This window comes from Phoca vitulina, unplaced genomic scaffold (assembly GCF_004348235.1).
Source record: "Phoca vitulina isolate PV1807 unplaced genomic scaffold, GSC_HSeal_1.0 scaffold54, whole genome shotgun sequence".
NCBI lineage: Eukaryota > Metazoa > Chordata > Mammalia > Carnivora > Phocidae > Phoca > Phoca vitulina.
The window spans coordinates 6,900,943-6,922,274 of record NW_022589757.1 but is presented as its reverse complement, the minus strand read 5'-3'; the positions used below and the strand labels follow the sequence as shown (position 1 = coordinate 6,922,274).

At 43.1% G+C, this 21,332-nt stretch overlaps 1 protein-coding gene across 5 annotated transcripts in view; it reads left to right on the top strand.

Moving 5' to 3' along the window:
* Window positions 1-21,332, top strand: part of ILDR2 (immunoglobulin like domain containing receptor 2) — a 59,236-nt gene that overhangs the window by 5,793 nt on the left and 32,111 nt on the right. For all 5 annotated transcript variants that reach the window (XM_032389269.1, XM_032389266.1, XM_032389268.1 and 2 more), the window contains exons 2-3: window positions 10,081-10,413; window positions 11,329-11,448. In XM_032389269.1, the coding sequence (XP_032245160.1) occupies window positions 10,081-10,413; window positions 11,329-11,448 (453 nt within the window). The remainder of the gene's footprint in view (window positions 1-10,080; window positions 10,414-11,328; window positions 11,449-21,332) is intronic.

The following is a 21,332-nucleotide window of genomic DNA, read 5'->3' as shown; positions in this document are numbered from 1 at the left end:
ATACAGCATTGAGCAACCTCCAAATCTCAACATTTAGTTCTTGCTCATATTACAGGGGAGCTGAAGTCAGCTGCGAGTCAGATGTGAATTGGCTAGAATTGGTAGACTTGGCTCAGTTCCAAATGTTTTCTTATTCTGAGACCCAGGACGAAGGATCAGCCACTGTCTGGGCGTGCTTTTGTTGTGGCAGAGGGCTCAAGAGGGCAGCGGGAGGGCCTAGAGTGACCAGAGCCAAAGCATGCACATACCTTTTAAGCTTCTGCTTGGACATGTCTTATGGCATGCATGTCATGCAGAAAAGCCCAGGGTTTTTGGAGTGTTAAGTGCACTCTGCCTATAGGGAACAAGGCAAGAGTCCGGAGGGAAAACTAATTGGGAACAACCAATATGATCTATTAACTAGGTTAAATCATTCAACAAATGTGTCGAGTACTTACTATGTAGCAGAGTCTTTAAAAGCCTGCAGGGGAGAGTTTGTTGTTGATGACAGAGACAGACAGCTAAATAGGAAATTCTCAGACAAATGCGATGTCCTTCTCTGGGGTGCCGTGACTGCAGTAAGAGCAAGAAGAAACTTCTAGAGGAAGTGATAGCTGAGCAAGTTTGGAGGGATACATAGAAATTACTAGGGGGAAAGTGGGATGGAAGAAGGGGAATTTACAGAGGGAACAGCATGTGCAAAAGCCAAGAATCAGGGAGGATGTGATTTCTGAAAATTACAAATATTTTAGTATGGTTGGGGAATGAAAGAGAGTGGCCCTCTGTGAAAGGGGGCCAGTTGTCCCTTGTGCTCCTGAAGTGGCTGGAGGGAGTCTTTAAAAGGATCAGAGCAAAGGTGTGCCATGATCAGATGTGCATTTTGGAAATCTCATTTGGACCACAGTGTGGAGAGTGGGTTAGAGGTGGGCAAACTTGCAGCAGAGACTATCCGGGAGACTCCTGTGGAAAGAGAGACAAGGCATAGTGAGAGCCCAAAGTCACAGGGTGCAGTGGGGATGGGAGAGGTGGGCTGAGTGGCTGGAGATGGAGGAGTAGTGGTAGCATGGTTGGATGTGCAGGTTGAAGGGGCAGGAGTGTCAAACATACCTTCAGGTTTGTGGCTTGGGATTGCTGGGGGTGGCATTTATGGGCATGAACTAATACAGGAGGAGAAACATGTAAGGGAGGGAGATAAAGGTTTAATATTTTGCATTTTACTAAAGTACAGTCTAAGGTGCTGTAACAAAGAGAATCTAAAATACAGTAAGTCACACAAAATAATTTCTTTCTCTCTCCTCTAACAGTCCAGACCTCCTGGTGGTGAGTCTACCATTCCCAACATGCGGCTGCCAAGACTGCTCCCATGAGAGCCATTCTCAGCCTGTTGGAGCAAGGAAAGCAGAGGGCCAGGGCATGCAGCTTGTGATGCACCTTTAGGAAGGTGGCCTAGAAGTTGTACATGTCACTTCTCATGTACCTTCATCCTGAATATATGGTCACAACTAGCTACAGAGAGGCTAGGAAACGTAGTACTTAGTTGGGTTGGCTGGCTATATTAAGACCTGGGAAGTTCCTTTCCTAATGGAAGGGGACAGTTAGTGTCTCCTTCTATAGAGTGACACGTTGGAGGTGCCTGTGTAACATCCACACGGAGAATGACGTTATGTATTTGGGTCTGGAGCTCAGGTGAGAGATCTAAGCTGGAAACACAGATAACAAGGTGGTAGAGGTTGATCAGAACTTTCTTAAGGGAGTTTCCTCTGTCCAAAGAGCTGGTCCATCCCAGAAAGCTGACCCACCCAATGAACCAGGACAGTTTCCAAAGTACACCTGCCTTGCAGGATAGGGACTAACCTCTTTTAGTGCAGCTTTGGTCCCATTGGAACAGTAGGTAGGCCAGCTAGACATTACTCATGAGCTCATTTCAGATCTCTGGAAGACACGGCAAATGAGACAGAAAAGAGATATGCTTCTGGCTTTTATCTGCACAGTGGCAGCTGAGAATGGGAAAGCATGGCTCAGTTGGACACACAGGACATATGCTTAATGAATGGCAAGCTCAGTGTGCAAGAGTACCAGAGTTATGGGTAGCAAATAATAATTAGGCCATGAGCAAAGCCTACTTGGGCAAGGGCAGCACTGGTGTTTACCATAGCTATTGGTGCCTTTGGGGACTATTGGGGAGAAAATATACAAGAATGCTGTCATATTTTAAAAAAATCTCCAAATGGTACATCTTGTCACCCTAACCGTAAAATGGATCGAGCAATCAGGTGTCATGATAGCAGACAAGAGAAGCTTATCCTGGCCAATTTAGGTAGGAAAGGAACTTGCTGGAAGGCAGCTGATTAACTTAGAGAGCCAGTGGGAAAGCTGGATAATCAGGCTTAGGTATTAGGCAAATACCAAGGGAATGTCTACGATTCTTTGTAAAGTCTTTTTATTTTATTTTTTAACCCAGGTATATCAGGAAGACGAATGATTCCTATTTTTTTAGGGGGGGAAAAAGATCCAATCTGCATTCTCTTTACCTTTAAACCTTGAGCCTGCAGGGCAACATTTCTCCAAATACTTTGCTCCCATCCTGACAATGCTACTGGGGGATGGACAGGCTTTATTTCCTCATCTAGACTATGGACCAAACCCAGAGGAGATGTGTGGATACTTCATATTCATCTCCTACATTTAGAAAACCTGCCCATCAGTTGTCCCTAAGCAGTGCCTTAAGAAACTGAGACAATATGTTAAAAGTGTGAAGACAAAAGATAAATTTCTTAGAGATCATCTAACTTGAAGGCAGGAAAAGGAAGATTTGTATTGTCATCCTGAATGAAGAGAAACCTTAGGAATCTGAAGGCCAAGATATGCTGGGAAACATGCATTCTGAGGTCAAAATCCCACTTCTGGGACTTCAAGACTTAAAAGATGGATGAGATGTATACAAAATTTTAAAGATGCCTATCTTTACAACGATGATTTTCCATGACCTTCAACAGTAATCTTTGTTTCTATAAAATGGGGCTGTGCAGGGTGCCTAGGTGGCTTAGTCAGTTAAACATCTGCCTTTCGGCTCAGGTCATGATCTCAGGGTCCTGGGATCGAGTCCCACGTCCATCTCCCTGCTCAGCGGGGAGCCTGCTTCTCCCTCTGTCCTTGCCCCTCCTCCTTGCTCGTGTGTGCTCTCTCTCAAATAAATAAATAAAATATTTAAAATAAAATAAAATAAAATGGGGCTGTGCTTATAGGTCTCCCTCTCAAAGATGCTGGCAGGCAGGAATAGGGGAGTGGGGAAAAGGAACTTGCTTTGGGAAAAAAATGAAAATGCTAAAATAAGAACAGCTTTGCTTTAGATACTGCTTTTGTTATTCTTGCAAGAACACAGTTCCTTGTGTATAGAATCCTTTTCTTTTACATGAGAATTGGGGCAGGACCTTATTTTGCCGCATGAAGGGAGGCATTGTCTGCACTTGGAGCTGATCTTCCTTGGCCTAGTGACTAGCTGAGTTGGGGGCTACTCTCTGAGCTGTCACTCACACTCTACTTTTAGGCAGCTTTTCTAGTTATTCATCAGAATCCATTCTCTGCACTGGGAATAACCTGCTAAGAAAGGTCATTCAGACTCACTCCTTCATTTATTCTTTCATTCTTTGATTCATTCCACATTGTGTGAGCTTCACCCATATTCTGTGGCTTTGCTCTGCACTGGGGATCAGAGTCAACCAAATCCTGGTCCCTGCCCTCAGGGACCTTAGAGTTAGAAATTAAGGGCACCTGGGTGGCTCAGTTGATTAAGCAACTGCCTTCGGCTCAGGTCATGATCCTGGAGTCCCGGGATCGAGTCCCACATCAGGCTCCCTGCTCAGCTGGGGGGTCTGCTTCTCCCTCTGACCCTCTTCCCTCTCGTGCTCTCTGTCTCTCATTCTCTCTCAAATAAATAAATAAAATCTTTAAAAAAAAAAAAAAAGAAATTAAGTTTATATTGAATTTCTCAAGATCCGGGACTGGTCTTTCAATTGATTTTTCCCAGAACTTAACATAGTGTTTTAAAATATGTTTTTGATTGAATTTGAATTAGATAGTCAAGGGCAGTTTCTCTGTTCATCAAGGGCACAGTAAAAACTACAGCAATGGTCTGGGAGTCTGAGACTGAGGATTCCCTCATCTGCAAATGCACAAGAGAACATAATCTCCGGTCTTCACACATGACCTGCAGTATGCTGTCTGGTGCAGCTTTCGGTCAGGAATCCTAATTTCTATGGGTGCCGTCTATGCAGGATGATCCCTTACCTTGCTGCACTTCTTTTTCTGTCTTTTGCTCTCTTCCCTAACCGTTTCTCTCCGGTGTTCTACAATACTTGCTTTCGTTTGTAGGATGAAACGCAGATTCTTTCCTCACCTCTGTAAATCTCTTTATAAGAGCACTGACACAGAAGTCCCTTACAGTGTCACCAGTGCCTGGACTCAGAGCCCCAGCCTTGCAGGACCCACACTCAGTGCTTCTCTCTCTCTGGCTGCCAGGGCCTCCTTCAGTTACATGCTCTTGTGTTTCTCCAGGTGAAAGGAATAACAGATTGATAGTTAAAGAATGAAAATGATTTTCATATGTCTGGGGTGTGCTTGGGGGCCAAATCACAGGGAAGACCTTATATGCCATGTCTAGGCATTCGGGTCTTATCTTGGAAATCAGTGGAGGCTTTAAAGCACGGGATGGACATGATTAGATATGTTAAAAAAAATTCTAGATAAAAAGTGTGGAGAATGTATTGGGCTGGAAGTACCGAGGCCACTTAGGAGGCTATTGTAAGACTGAGGAGGTAATGAAGGCCTATGTAAAGTTATGGTTAAGAGCTTTGCAGCCAGTCAGCCTGGGTTCATGCCTGAACATACACTCTCTGAGATTCAGGTTCTTCATCTATAAAATGAGTATGATAATAGTACCTACTTTATAGAATTTTTTGAAAAAATTCATTAAGATTCATTAAGATTCATGAATAATGCTTAACGCAATTTCTGACACATAGCAAGCATTTCATGATTAATATCTAGTAGAAGGAATAGGAACCTAATTTAAGGAGGTGGCAATGGAAATAAGGAAGGGTCAAATTTGGGAGATGTTGAGATTTAGTGACCAACCAAATGTATTCGGGGACAGAGAGGAAATCATCAAAGCTATGATTTCTATCTGAGGTGATAGGATGGGGATATACTGGCAAAGGAGCTAGAGGGGGGCGGGAAGGATTGCTTTATAAGCAAGGAGCAGGGGAAAAGAGATTATGCCTGGGGTTAGACATGTTGAATTTGAAGTATCTGTTGAAACATGCAGATGAGGCTTCAGAGAGTTGAGGGTCTGAGACATAATGATAGTTGGAACTACGGGAAGGAATAAGATTTCTTAGATCAAATGCACACATGAACACCACAAAGAGGCTGAATATTTTTGTTTACCGGGCATACAAAAATATTCTTTTTAGCCTATATACACCCCAGCATAAGAAGTACTAGGTTTTGGCATCTGACAAGTGGTGAAATAGAAAAAACTCTGTAGGAAGTAGAATCAATGCTCAGGACCCTAACCTCACCCCAGGGCAGATCTCTTGGAAACGGGAACCAGAGGGAGGGTGTTCCCAGGCCAGATCTCAGTGTGCATGTGGGCTTGTCCATCTTAGTTTTCACCCGAATTATGCACGATCTCTGAGGGGCCTGACCTGGAGGTAGGAATGGAGGTTCCATGAGAGGTGTTTTTTGAAGTGGGGTGGTTAGCCACATCAGTTTCAGATTTGGTTCATGTGTAAGGGATATAGAAAACAATACCAAATCCCCTGGAGAAGGGGCTGGTATCATGGCCCAGGCAAGCAGGCTGGAGCTCAGTCCCAGTTGGGCAAATGGTTTGCGAATCAGGAGGAAACAGTCCAAGATAAACACAGGTTAAGGGAAAGAGATGCTGCTTAGTGGGTTTAAGGAATCCAAGCCCTCACCTGGAATTCAGGGTTAGGGCCAGAAGAGCAATTCTAGATCCCACCCTTCAATGGGAATGGGGTTCCTAATAGGCATGGTCAGGGCAGGCTCAAGAATTGGGTGGCATTCATCCTGCAGTGTGAAGTTTATAGAGCTAAAGCAGAGACTGGAATTTTCAACTTTCTAACTCTTCATTCTTATTTTCCTTAAAGGTCCAATAAACTGGCCTTTCCTTGAAATTTTCAGTCCTGTCCTCTCCAGTTGTCTAACTCCATCCTTAGCTTAGAGTCCCAGGGTTCCCATTATACCTGCACATATGTACACATGGTTACCCTCCATTTTCTGATTTCCGGGAGGTGCATAAGGCTTTGTGCCGTGATGGGCACACCCAGGCACTGCCACTATTGAACTTATAATTACCTATCCTAGCATTCCTGTGCAATTTTGCCCATTCTGCACTATACACATTCAGCATCTCCCATCTTGATATCTGTGCTCACCTAGCTCTAGGTTCATAGCTTCACAGAAGTCAACAGACTGTTCTTGACAGTAGCAGCAACAGCTATATTTATTGAGTGTTTACCATGTACCATATTATCCTAAGTGCTTAGGTTAAAATTTCATTTAACCCTCAGTCAACTCTGTAAGGTAGTTACAATTATTATGTACCAGTGAGGAAATATTTACCAGTGAGGAAACTGAAATTCGTGAGTTGAGAAATTTGCCTTAGGTCATGCAGCTAGGAAGTGGTAAAGCTTGGATTCTAATTTAGGACTAACTCCAAAACCCATGCCGTTAACTATCACGTTATAAAAAGGCAGATGTTTCTGACACTGTATTCCTTATTCTTTGGAGCATGAATTTATATTGTATGTCATGGAATAAGCTGAGAACCAACTAATCTCTATTAATAATTAGGAGAGTCCAAGGGCGCCTGGGTGGCTCAGTCAATTAAGCGTCCAACTCTTGATTTCGGCTCAGGTCATTATCTCAGGGTTGTGAGATCCAGCCCCACGTCGGGTTCCATGCTGGGTGTGGAGCCTGCTTGAGATTCTCTCTTTCCCTCTCCCTCTGCCCCTCCCCCCCTTAAAAAAAATTAGGGGAATCCAATGGCTTGGTCAAGTTAGGTTAATCTCATTAACAGAGAACAGAGCTGGGAAAGGAGGTTATTCTTAGTAATCACCTAATGAACAAAACCCCACACTTAACTCTCTGTCAAAAAACAAACAAACAAACAAACAAAAACCCTGACGAAACAAAACAAACAGAAAACAACACTTTTATTTAGCAGCTGCCTCCTTCGCTGGTTGTATTTATCCTACAAAGGCTAGGAAATGTGATTTCCCAGGTATAGCCTAAATAGGTAGCAGAGAAGAAAGGTGGCGTGGTCAAGTACAAAGCGTTGTACTGGGAACAATGCCTGTGGTTGGTTATCCAGCCTCAACCACTGCTAATTGAAGTCCTTTCACTTCTGCCCCTTTTTCGTTACCTAGAAAATTGGAGTGTGAATAAGGATTTGGGGAAGAATTACAAAGTTAAGAATTAATGCAATAGAGTTTAAGGAGAAACTGTAAAGAAATTTCTTTTCCCAGTCCAGCTCTTTGAGTTAGGGAGCAGTGGAATTAGCACATCAATATTTGGGGGGTGGTGGAAGGAAACAATGGAGCCTAGAAACTGAGGTTCTTCAGTGAGCTTCCAGAGAGGACTTATTTGCCCCTTGATGGGGCTGATCTACATATTCTGGCTGTAATCAAACCTGTTGGTGGTGAATGTTTATGGAGATTCAGGAGCCTCAGTGTGGGAGGTGAGGGAAAAGGCAGGAAATGGGAGGGAGGATTAGTCAAGAGTACTAGGCATGGTCACAGTGCTCTGCTCTAGAATCTCCTCCCTGCAAGTTGTTTGTTAACAACCCTGTGAATAAGGATTATGAGGCTCATTTTATAAGTGAGGGCTGCTTAAGAGACTTCAGTAAGGCCTCATTGCTAGTCGGTGGCCAGATGGGATTCAAAGCCCCATCTATGTGATTTCAATGCTGTTTTACTCTACCGTGCTATTTATGACACATTTAACTGGTTTTCTCTACAAAATCCTAGAAATTCCCATAGTAATAGTCATTCATTTGTGCATGCATTCCGTCATTTATTCTATAGTGCTTGGTAGGTTCAAAACACTAAGATTTGGTAAATCTCAAATACTCGCACTTCCTCATTCCACAGAATGCAGAAACTGTTTTCTCCCCAGAAGAATTAGAACCTGGTTTCTCGTAATGGAGAGACACTGGTCTGGAAATCAGAAGACATGAGCACAAATGCGGTATTTTGCCCTTGTCGAGGGTGCTTCATAGGAGACATTCATAAATAAATGTATGTTTGAACCGTAAGAGTGAGTGTGATGCCTAGTGTCATTTTGAACACTGGCCGTAATAAAGGATGGAAGGTGCCCCATGGAAACTAGTCCTTCCTTGTGTGTCTCAAGTCCACTGTAATTCTAGGGTGAAACTTTCTGTCTCAAGCTTCCTGAAGCTGACTTGGCAGGCTCCTGGATTTAATTCAGAACCTCTTTATCATGTCTTTCAATTCATATTCCTTTTTTCTGCCTCTCATCATCATTCTGTTTCTGCTTCTAATGTCAGATCAAGCTCGAAACTCTTGCCTCTCCCATTCAATTGAGAAAGTTAAGTTCTCTTTGCTTGGAATTTCTAGATCTTACCATTGAGTTAATAGAGACCTTTTGCCTCTCAAACACTCCCCTGGTCTGCCATTCACTGCAATTTCCCTTTCTTGGACACCAGGCCTCAGGTTGGATCTTTTCACCACTTACACTTCTCATCTGCTTTCTAGCCGTTTTTTTCCTCACTTTTTTCTGATTACCCTTCAAAGCTTTTGAACTTAGTCTACTGCTTTTGATCTGAAAATCTTCATTTCTCTTAAAGCTTTCGTTTTTCCCTTCATCTCTGTCCCCTTTGCTTGGTTATCAGCTGGAAGGGAGGTCACTTCCTCCTGAAGTCATACTTCCCAGCTTCATGGTCTTTATTTATCAAATATTTGTTGAGTACTTCTGGGCTTCACAAGCTGGGACAGCAAGATAAGACATGTTTCTTACCTGACAAGTCTGTTAGGGGTGACAGGCATGAAAAGAAATACTTGCAAAGTAATTATAAGAAATGTCTAGAAGAGGATGCTGAGGTTCTGATGGCACAAAGGAGGAAGCGACTAATGAATTGAGGGTCAGAGAAGGCCTACAGAAAGCCTTTAACCTGGGCTTTGAAAGGTGGAAAAGAGTTTCCAAGGAAAGAAGTGAGGAAAAAGCATTCCAGAAACCAGGAGTGTCATGTGTAAAGGCCTAGAGGTGTGAGATAGCAAGTCCCACTTGGGGAAATTGTTACTTGTTTGGTTATTCTTGGTGCTCACATAGAGGTGCCACCAGAACTGAGGCTGAGGAGGTAAGAGGGACTAGATGATGGGGCACCTTCAATGCCTTTCCAGGAACTTTGGGTTCTATCCTGAAGGCCATGGAGGTTGAGGGAAGGGTTTTAAGAAGGAGAGCCATAGCAATCGGATTTAGAAAGATCATCTGAATTATATAGCAAGGAGAATGGATGGCATATGGGCAACTGTAGGTGGGGAGACCAGACAAGAGATTATTGGAATATAAGCAAGAAATGAAGAGGGCACCAACAAAAGCAATGGTAGTGAGGTCAAAGAGGAGGGAAGATATTAAAGATGTTAAGGGGTCAAGTGGAGGGGCGCCTGGGTGGCTCAGTCAGTTAAGCGTCTGACTTCGGCTCGGGTCATGATCTCAGGGGATTGAGCCCCAGATCAGGTTCCCTGTTCAGCGGGGAGTCTGCTTCTCCCTCTGCCTCTCCCCTTCCCCTGCTTGTGCTCATGCTCTCTCTTTCTCTCTCTCAAATAAATAAAAACTTAGAGAGAGAGAGATCAAGGGGATATGGCTTAGTGACTGACTGGATATTGGGAGTGAAGGCAGGTTTCTGGACAACACGACCAGATGGATGTGGATGCCATTAACAGTGATGGAGAAAGCGGGAAGGGACAGGTGAGGGAGGTGAGGTGGAGAGGTATGACTGTGTGGTGTGAGGTGAGGTCCGGAATGTGCATACCATTTGGATATATTCATTCTGTTTTGCAGCCATGGCTGATGGCCTTCAAGTCACGGTGCTTGACAAGAAGAAGGTGGCCATGCTCTTTCAGCCCACTGTGCTTCGCTGCCACTTCTCCACGTCCTCCCATCAGCCTGCAGTCGTGCAGTGGAAGTTCAAATCCTACTGCCAGGATCGCATGGGGGAGTCCTTGGGCATGTCCTCTCCCCGGGCCCAGTCTCTCAGCAAAAGAAACCTGGAATGGGACCCCTACTTGGATTGTTTAGACAGCAGGAGGACTGTTCGAGTGGTAGCTTCAAAACAGGGCTCAACCGTCACCCTGGGAGATTTCTACAGGGGCAGAGAGATCACGATTGTGCATGGTAACGGTACCTTTGCTTTGAATCCAGGAATAGAAGGGAGATTCGTTCCACTGTCCCACACACAAGGGGATGTCAGCCTCTCCACCTTGCAACCCCTCAAGATTTTGACTTTATGGAAATGGAAGCTTCAAGAAGCCTAGCAAATTACTTAAGGGGACAGTGAGGGGAGAAAGGGTGAAGGGTGTAATATCTAGAACAGACACTGAGATGAGCTTTGGAAATGGTCTTTCTCAAACCTGACCTCTCGTCTGAGGAGCTTGTTATCAGAACTGAAGTGAAATAGATTCCAGCCAAAGAGTGTCCTCAAATACACCTTGACATCAGCCTCTATGGCCCTTTCCCAAACTCAGAAAGCAGACTTCCTAAGAAGTTCCTCTGCTGGGAGAAGGGATGTAAGCATACACATTACAGAACCAGGTAGATGCCTTGGCCCAAGCCCCAGGTGGTTCTGTATCAGTTCTACCCTTTCTTCTGCTCCCTAAAGTATTAGACAAGAAAAGGGCCTACGAGTCTGACCTGATCTATTTGACCATTCGAATTTTGAAGAACTCCTGTGAAGCCAGCTCATTTCTAGGAGTCCAGAGTAATTCTGGAATGTATCTGGCTTTTGGGGGCTTCTGCAGACCTGGTTAGTTGAAAGCAGTCTTCTATTCCCAAAACTGGACCAGGACTAGACCACTTTCTGGGGACGCCCTAAGTCTTTCACCTTGGGGATGCTAGTGTTTGTTACTGGGTTTTTGTTTGTGTATTTGTTCATTTGAAATAGAGCAAACATCTTGTCAACCACCATCTAGGTGGAGAAGTAGAACTCGGCAGCCATTCCTTCTGGAAGGGCCCCTCTCTCACCTTCCATTGTCCAGTGTTTTCCTTTCAGGGGGAAGTTTTAGGAATGGGCACTTCTTTTTATGATAACAGATGCAGATCTTCAAATTGGAAAACTCATGTGGGGAGACAGCGGACTCTATTACTGTATCATCACTACCCCTGATGACCTGGAGGGCAAAAATGAGGACTTGGCAGAGCTGCTGGTGTTGGGTAAGTGAAAACCATCAGCAGCATTTATATCTTAGACTGCTTGCACTGTTCCCTCCCCTTACTTTTCCCTGAGCATTCCAGCAGCTTGCATACGCAGGCTTTATTTCTTGTGCACAAACTGGTTTTAGAATATGCTCTTTATGAGCCGTAGCCCTATTTATTGTATCTTGTTTCTTGGAGGCCCTTTTTGGCACTGTCCTGATGTCTCTTCTGCTTTCTCAGGGTTGTTTTTTTCTCTCCTTTCCACTTGTGTACCTTTAACCCCAATTTCGCTTTGCTCTTACACTTTACTTACGTTTTCTTGTGTGCTAAGCGTTGAAGAAAATGCCAGAGGCTTTGAAGCAGAGTAGAGACAACTGAGAGATAAGAATTCATTGGTGAGTGGGGATCTCCCAAGATGTCAGGAATCTTTTTCCATTCAGTTACCTACACTTAAGATGATCATGAGGAAGGATGGCTGTAAATTGGAGAGTTTAACAATAAAATGTGCCTGATGGAAAGAGCTATTGGAGAATCTGCTAGGGTTTAATTGGAAGGCAATGCCTTGAAACCTAAAAGCGTCTGAATCATTCTCAAAGCAAATATAACTAATCCTTATTAATATTAATTTCTTCATAAAGGAAAATTCATTATTTTCGGCTATTTGTCCTCTTTTGTGGATTGGAGGAATGTCAGTGGGAAATGACCTTGTATGAAACTGCAAATTGAGCACACATTTCATGTTCTATAAATGTTGGTTGTACAAGAAAATTAGAATAAAAATACAGAAATTTAGAAAAGAAACTGCATTAATTGTAGGAGGAAAGGTAAACACTTGAGGCCATTTTTTAGATGAAATGACATTTTTTTGTAGTTTCCAAGAAGCCAGGTGATAACACTTTGGAGGAATGTTTAACGGTGCTTTCTTTTAAAGGCAAATGAGGTTGAAGGTTAATTTTACCCTATGTGGGAAACTCAGGGCCCAGGGAGAAAGTGGAATCAGCTATTTGGGATTTTTAGTTTTACTCTATTATGACTGTGTGCCTTTGGCAAGTCAGCTGTACTGCTGCCTTACTTTTATGGTTTATAGAATGGATAAAGGTGATTATTTATTAATAATTAACCCTTTAATTAGTAATAATTAACCCTTATTAGAGGGTTGACTTAATTCAAATACATATTCTTTGGGTCTAACATTTAAAGTATAGCTGCTGTGATCTGTAGAAGAATGGGAAGTATGACAGATATACAAAAGGAAGTTAAAAAAAAAAAAAAAAAGGCTTATATTGACATTGTGAAAGAATGCAGGGAAATCAGATTTGGGATCTGCTGTGACTCTGTAAACCAGAAGGGAATAAAAAGATAAATTTCTGCCCAATCACACAACTCTAATGGCCAAGCTTGAAGGAACAAGTGGCTCATTGAGCCTGCAATTAGCTAATTGCGGACACAATTATTTGGCCAGTGTAGCCATTTGCAGAGAGGTAATTGCCTGTGCAGGAAAAGGAGGCCAGGTAAAAACCATTTGAAATAATTTGTTCCCAATTCTGCAAAGTATAAGAAGAGCATTCTCCTGGATCAAAACATATAGTCATTTGGGGGAAGATACTGTCCTTAGGACAAAGAGAGGTGGGTGAAAGAAAGGCTCAGATGAACATGGTCATCAATGATGGGAGAAAAGATGAACAGAAATCAGTGTCACTCCAAAAAGCATGGTAAAGGAAAACTGGGGAGGCTGCAAATCAACTCATCATAGTAGAAGCAGCATCTCTGTGAGATAAGCAGGTACATGCTAGAGGTCTGGGGAGGAGAAACACATCATTCCACTGTGTTCCATATTAATTAGAAATGTTCAGAGTAGGATATATTTGCCATGTGAACTTTTTAGGGCAACACTAGTTGTGTTACTTATTTAAAGAAGTTAGTTTGAAATCTCTGAGAATTTTCTGGACACAGGAAGCACTGTATTTACTTCCCAGATGCAAAATTCTGAGTCTTCTTTGTCTTGACACCCTTTATAGAATGTTTCAAAATATTGTCACAGTTTTTAAAATTCTAATTATTTGGTTGTTATATCCTACAGGCCTAATTGTTAGGTATTCCTTTTATGTGAGACCAAGAGAACAACCTGATATCTGAGGTCAATCTCAAGGAGATGAAGACCTCAGGGGGCATATAACTGGGTCCAACAGTTTGCTAATTGCAACCTCCATGAGCCAGCGATTCAGTCATTGAATTTTACATTAGGAATGGTTGGAGGAGCTGGGAAGGTTTGATCTAGTGAAGGAGGGCTTGGGAAAAGGAGCATGGGAAGTATCTCCAGTTGAAATTGTACAGAAGAGGGACTGTGGCTGGGTAGAACTAGAACCAGGAGTAGAGGTTACAAGGGGCAGGAGTCCATCTCTGTATGAAGAAATAACTGTTAACAATTGGAGACATCTGAAGATGGAATAAGCGTTCTCAGGAGTAGTGATTTCTTTGTCCCAGGAGGGTGGAAAAATCTTAGGAGTTGTTATAAATGAGTCATGTATGTATAGGAAAAGATGTTTAGGTTACTTTTGAGCTTCATTTCAATTTTAAAATTTTTGGATTGAAAAATTTTGATGAACATGAGGGATGTGACTACCTTGACAAACAAGAGAATGACCTCCCAGGACTTTAGTCCTCATGAGAGAAATAGAATGGGTTCCAGGTTGGTTACAAGAATGTACAGGGTGATGCTCATTCACAAGGAAGCCAGAGAGAATAGACTGTGGTCTTTTGCTGTAGGTCAGGGTTAAAAGGACTAATCCCACAAGAATGAAAAGAAACTATTGATGGTGGCTGGAAGGAGTTGAGCGTAGCTCTTCTTGGAGATGATCACGAAGTGGGGAACAGAAAACTGGTTGGAATTTCAGCTGGCCAATTAGTAAGGAAAGGCGAATTAAAGGGATAACTTAGAGGCAAAGTTAAGAATTAATTTTTTTCCATCATACTCACAAAGGTGAAGATGGAAAAAGTTGACAGAACGAGATTGTGAAGTCTCTTACATGTCGGAATAAGAAATTTAGACTTCGTCCTGAAGACTTTGGGGAGCCAGTAAAGAAATACTAACAGAGGAATGAAGTGAGATCTCAGGGTCAAAACAATAATTAGCAGCAGGGTAGACAATGCCAAAGGAGTGCTAGAACAGAGGGATGGGCTACGAGGCTGCTGTAGCAGCATCGGTGAAAGCCTATGAGATTCTGAACCAGAGCAGTGCATTGAGAAGCGACAACACAGAAACATTTCTGAGATGGAAGTGATGGATCTTGGTGACTAATGTAAAAAAAGAAATGAGAGAGAGGGATGAGTCAAAAGGACACCATGATTTCTAGCTAGCTGGGTAGCCAGCTGTTCCATCAACTAAGAGAGCATACAGGTTGGAAAGCAAGTTGGGGAGGCAGGAGAATGACTTTGGTTCTTGGCATGTTGAGTATGGGAGGCCTGAGTGACCCCAAGGTAGGGATGTCCTGCTGACAACTAGAAATGTAGGTCTGGAACCCAGGGGAGAAGCAAGGATCAGAGATAATAGATTTGAGAATCCTGAGTGATAGAGCCATGAAAGGATAGCTGAGTCACCCAGGAAGATTATATAAAATGGAAAGGGCCAAGGACAGAACCTATCAGTCTTATATTCTAGTTTACTTCATGTGAGTGGTAACACTGGTACTGCATATGTACTTGTCTTGATTTCTCCCACAACATTGGAGGCTTCTCCGTAGCACTGGACCATGTGCTCTTCAGAGTAAAGGACTAATGCTTATTTGTCTTTAGATCTGTAATGCCTAGCAGAGTGGCTAATGTAAAGGGGCTGGTGTGAATGTTTTTTTAAATGATAAATGGGTAGAATCTGTAACCAATATTTTATGCCTCTTAAATGTTAGTCAGTGCTAAGTATGTATTTGTTGACTCATAAAGGGTCAGTACAATAAATGTCTACAGTCTCAAGTGAGATGACATGGTTTAATCTCACTGGTCATAATTCTTTATCTGGCTATTTAAATTATTACTGATGATAGGTCCATCAAGAACTGTGGTTGGAAGCAACAGAATTGGACTCTGGCTAACTTGCGCAGGAAAATGATTTGTTGGAAGGGTATCATAATTGAAAGGAAGGCTGGAAAATCAGTCTCTAAAAAGGATAGTATGCTAGGGTAACACTTGCTGGCTTCTGTAAAAAACACCCCCCCCCCCAAATTTCAGTGACTTACTACAGTAGAAATCTGTTATTTCCTCTTGTCCTGGTCAGATATGGGTTAGGAGGCTCACCTGGGTAGCTCCCTTCCACGTGGCGGAGTAGGGCTCTAAGCTTCTCCATTGTTCGGCTCAGCTGTACTGGAGACATTTGCTCACAGCCGCTCAGAAAGGGAGAGTGAGAAAGGTCATGTGGGACCTTTTTAGGGGCCAGGTCTGGCAATGATGTGGGTCACTTCTGCTGTTATTTTGTATTTCCCCAGGAAAAAAGTAGAAATGTTTTGATGAACACAGCACAGTCCTTGCTGCGCCAGAGATGCTCTCGGGTCTATGTAGCAAGAATTAATATCTTTAGGACTCCATAGCCAGAGAAAAAAATCATTTTAACTGTTTTTTGTTTTGTTTTGTTTTCTTCATTTTTCCACTCAAGAATTAGTCTCAGGAGAGTCCCAGTTGTCCCAGTTTGGACAGGTGTCCACTGCTTAGCCTTGGGAAGTCAAGAGCTCTTGGTGGCTAGTCCACCAAGATGTGGAGAAGAATCATTTTCCCAAAGTAAATTGGGGCACTCTTACAAAAAAAGGAAGAATGGATGTGAGATGTAAAAAAAAAAAACAAAAAAAAAAACAATAGATGTCCACCAGAGATACCATTACTATGTCTGCTATTCATGTTAATGTACTCTGATAATAATTTGTAGTTCACAGATTTTTTTCTATAAGTACCATGTAAGGTAGGAGAGCAGGCATTATTTTCCTCATCGTCCAAATGAAGAAATTAATGTTCAGGTTTTATAACAATTACCCCTGTAAAAAAAAACAGTGGTGATGATCAAACCCAAATGTCTTCATTCCTAACGATACCACATGACCTGTCTATATTAAGAAGCTATAGAATGCTCTTCTGCATAAGCCTTATTTATTTATTTATTTAGAGTGCGAGCACAAGAGGAGAGGGGTGGGGGAGGAGGGGCAGAGGGAAAGGGAGAGAGAGAATCTTAAGCAGGCTCCTTGCTCAGCCAAGAACCTGATGTGGGGCTTGATCTCACGACCCTGAGATCATGACCTGAGTTGAAATCAAGAGTCGGAAGCTTAACCTACTGAGCCACCCAGGTGCCCCATAAGCCATGTTTTAAAAATTGTGGTTGCTGCTTGAGGTCATGGGTAATAATTTTTACTTGTCCCAGTTTTGCTTTAGTATTTCACTTTATTTCTTAGGGAAACTGCCTATAACCATTGACCTAGGCCCTTACTTCAAAGACATGGTTGTTTTTGCCTGGATTGCATACCTCCCCCACTGAGCATGACCCCACCCTCCTTTTCCCAGACATGTGAACCATCTACAAATCACTGTGGATGCTTCTATCAGAGGTTTCAGAAATATCTGAAGACAAGTGATTCAGAGAAATGGGAAGACAACCGCTGATTCAACATTAAACACAAAAACTATACTGAACATTCTTTAATCTCTTTTTGATGATTCAGAAGGTAAAATCATACCGAAGTTGGAAATACACTTGGTGTTTTGGGTGCTTTGAGATGACTGTGACAGGTACCTTAGAAACATTTAGACATTTGGGATCATAGAGCCATAAGAAGGGAGTGTCCAGAAATCTGCCACCCTGAGATTAGATGTTGGTCGAAGATCTGCGGCAAGGACAGGATGTTTATAACCTGGAACCATGCCACTGTTTGGATAGGAGGAAAGTTCCCTTGGGCAGCTCCAGCTTGCAGGAAAAGGACTTCACCGTTCAGGAAGGCTCAAGCAGAGAAGTTATTATTTTAAAATCTAAAAGCAGCTCGCCTTGTTCTTACTTCTTTCCATGTGCAATATGAGGGCCTGACCCCTTCTTTCTGATGTCGCATATGGTAGCTTGTTTTTTAAGGGCCTTCAAATAGAAAAATGAGGGAAAGGGCCCAAGTGGAAACATGGCTGGGTGAACACTCCTGATTCTGGACTGAGAATAGAGTAAGAGGACATGACCCAAGGGGTGTTTAGATTAAAGCTAAGGAAGGCTTTCTTAATGGTAAATAACAATTTTTAGAAATTATGGTTGGTGGGGGAAATTATAGAAATTTCTTCTCTGATGAGCTTTCTATATGGAACAGGTTCTCTTGTCTAAGATACTAGGATACCCAAGATAGCTTTCAGAGTCCTTTCTATGATTTTGAGTTTATTTAGAAGACCCACAGATTGCAGAATTAATTCTCTATCTAGGGTGATGCCTAGAATACTGCTGTTTGTTTTACTTTAATATTTTTTGTTTTAGAAAAAAAAATGATGCATGTGTATTGCGAACATTTCAAGCAGAACAGAAATGTACAAAAGAAGAAAATACCTCCTAAAATCTCTCCATCCAGAGCCAATGACTGTATTCTTCATAACTCTTCCGATTGCAAGGGCTAGACACTTAACCTGGCTTAGGGAAATTTTTTGGCTTAGGTAACTGATAAGTCTAGGTTCAAGCATGTCTGAGTCCCAGTGTTCAGATTATATTTTAAAGAATCTCTGTCTCCTCTGTGTTAGCTTAGTTCTCAGGCAGGCTCCCCATTTGGGGCAAAGATAGCCCCCAGCAGTTTTAGACTCCCATAGTCTTTAACGCCTTCCATCACCTAGGACGAAGTGCCTTTCTCCATAGTTTCAGCAAAAGTCCTGTTGTTGGGGGCTGGCTGTGCTTTGGGAAAGGAGCATTAAGTATACCAACAGCCCCAGTTGAACCATACGAATTGAAGGGAAAAAGGAAAAGGAGTAGCTTCCTAAAGGGAAATTGGGCAGGTTGTTTCCAAATGAAGAAGGCAGGCAAAAACAAACACTGTTAATATTTTGTGGAATTCATCCATTTGTGTTTCTTTATAGGCCAAATGCAGTGCTATTCCAGGAAGCCAGAAATAGGTTTGCTCCCAGCAGGACCTTGTGAGTAGGCGCTAAGTTGGGATTGATTCTTCCCTTTGATGGCGATGCCACAGAGATACCTTTGTTTTCCTGTGTGCTTCTGTTTTCCCTTCGATCTCCTCCTGTGATTTATCCAGAGGTACTGAGGCAAGGGGTGGAGGAACAGACATACGTGGATTTTTATAAAATCAAGTTATTCACAACACTGTGCCTGACATTGTTATTGTGGTCTAAAATACACCTTGCAGCCCGTTAGTATTAAGGAGCCATGAAGAACACAATCAGAAATCAGGGAATTCTTGGGAGGGCATATCTCAGAACTTGCCATTGACTTTAGGGATTTTTGACAGGTGCCTGTTTCTGAGGCTGAGCAGAAATGCTCTAGCACTCACCCCTTGTCAATGCTGCCTCAGTCTGAATCCCATTGCACTCCCACCCCCGTGACATTAGTTCTGGCTGTTAAGAGAGGCTACTCGTTGCCAAGGCTCCTTCCCCTCCTTCTCTTCGTCTTTGCCAGCCCCAGCCCGGTGCTGCTAACCAAGGAGATTTGCCGATTAAAAGGGCTTCAGCTCTGAGAGTTCCCATGGCAACAGCCTCCTTGGAGGTCTTTGTTGCTTGCTAAAACTTTGATCTCTCAGAGTGGCTACTGCTGTTTCTCTCCAAGATTTACAAACAGAAGAAGAGGGAAAAAGAATGGGGGAGAAGAAAGAAAAAGTTTACTCCTGGCAAGAAAGGAGAGAAGGAATTAATTATAGAGCCACACTCTGGCCATAAATCTGGGGTTTACTCCTTTGGAACATCTTTGGATTTGGGCTGTGCCCATATTTTCATTTGTAGACTCAATAATACCTCAGATATCTTGGCCCCATGTGAAAGACCTTAACTAGACTTGATTCCACTAGGAGGGCGGAGCCATCCTTTCTGTCTTCAGTAGACACCTGTGCCTTCACATTTCCAGAAAAGCCGAGATCACCATCCTGGCTCCCATGCAAGGAGAGAGAGAGAACTAATTAGGAGTGAACTCTTTAGGCTTCAGCCCCATCGCCTTTTCTCCCAGTCCTCTCTCCTCGTCCTGGCCTGCTCTGCCCTGAGCTTACCTAGATGCCTCTGTTTGGAAGAACTAGAAAGTTAGCCAGGCATCAACCAGAATGTGATTCTGGTTAATGAGTGTCAGTGACAACCATTCTACTGTGTAAGCAGTGGAGTGGGGGTTGTCGTTGCTCTAAAGACTTGGGATCATGCCTTTTAGTCTTTGCAAGAAGTCTCCTGTCGCCTTCAGACCTCTCTACTGCATAATTGCAACCTCGTGCTTTGATGGGCACCATGATAGAGTCAGTTTTGGTTCAAGTATGATTTGCATTTAAATTTTGATTTATATTTAACTCATCTTTTTTGCATACTATGTCCCTAGCACAGTGAAGATACAAAATAAATAAATGACACTATCTTGTCTTTTGGTAAAGATAAATATTATATTTCTGAAGCAATTGGAGAATACAATAAAAGATTAAGACTGTATTTGATATTAAATATCTAGGCTATTGGTTCTCAAGAAGGGGCTATTTTGCCCCCCCCAGGAGACATTTGGCAATGTCTAGAAACATTTTTGGTTGTCACAACTTGTGGGGTGCTGTAGGGGCCAAGGAGGCTGCTAAACATTCTACGATGTACAGGACAGCCCTCCTACACCCAGCAAAGAATTATCTGGCCCCAAATGTCAATAGTGCCAGTGTTGCAAAACCCAGATCTTGACCAAAGGTCCATCTGGATACTGGACAAGGTCTTCTGTGAAGAGCATGGGCTTTGGGGTCAGATATCCCTGGACTCAGTGCAGCAATATAACCTAGGGTACGTCGATGTTGACGAGCCTCGGTTTCATTATCTGTAAAAGTGGGGAAGGGGTAATAAAGGTTACATGGAAGACCTATTGTGAGGATTAAGTGGCACATAATAAGAACTCCCACCAGTTCCCATGCCCCACATTTCATTGCTAGTGTGTCATCCTTAATCTAAGGGAACCCTCTCTAGGGAATTCTGGGTTCTGGGACTCCTGCTAGAGAGCCGATTTCCCTTTCGCCTGTTCCATAGGCAGAGGCTTTAATGAGCCATCTGTGAATTGGCAATCCTATTACTACTAGATTCACGTTTTCTCAATGACATCTGTGTGGTGCCTTGCCAGTGGTCACTCTAATCAGCCCTGTGGGATTCTTCCTGCTAGTGGATTTCAGGACATCCTGTCCCAGCATGCTATGTTTTGGTTACTATATATTGGCTGCTGTTGGAAGTCCCCATTTCTCAGTGGATGGCCTTCGTTAATTACAGGGTGTTTAGTGCCTAAACACAAGGATTACATCACACAGGCTATTTGATGAAGTCTGGAGGGGCTTGGGGAACACCTGACTTGGATTGGGATCTGGATGGCCCGGGGAAGACTTTAGATAGGGTGACTTTGTAATTTACTGTCCGAACCAGGATACTTGGGAGTGAAAAGGGAAAACTTTTAATAATTTCTGTCAAGACAACAGGCCTAAACTTGTCCTGTCCAGTCAAACCGGTGTGGTGGTCACCCTATAAACATGACCACGTTGAAGGTTCTCCTTTGGTTTGAAGAGAACAGAACATCCGGAGAAGCGGGGTGGGGGGGCAAATTAGTGTCAGTTCATTCCTTCACCTGCTGAACTCTTGCTGCTAGCTGCTATTTTATTCGTGGAGACCTAGGGATGTGCACATCTCCATTCACTTACTAGAAACAAGCAGAGGCGCCCAGCAAAGAGATGGCGGGGGGGGGGGGGGGGGGGGGG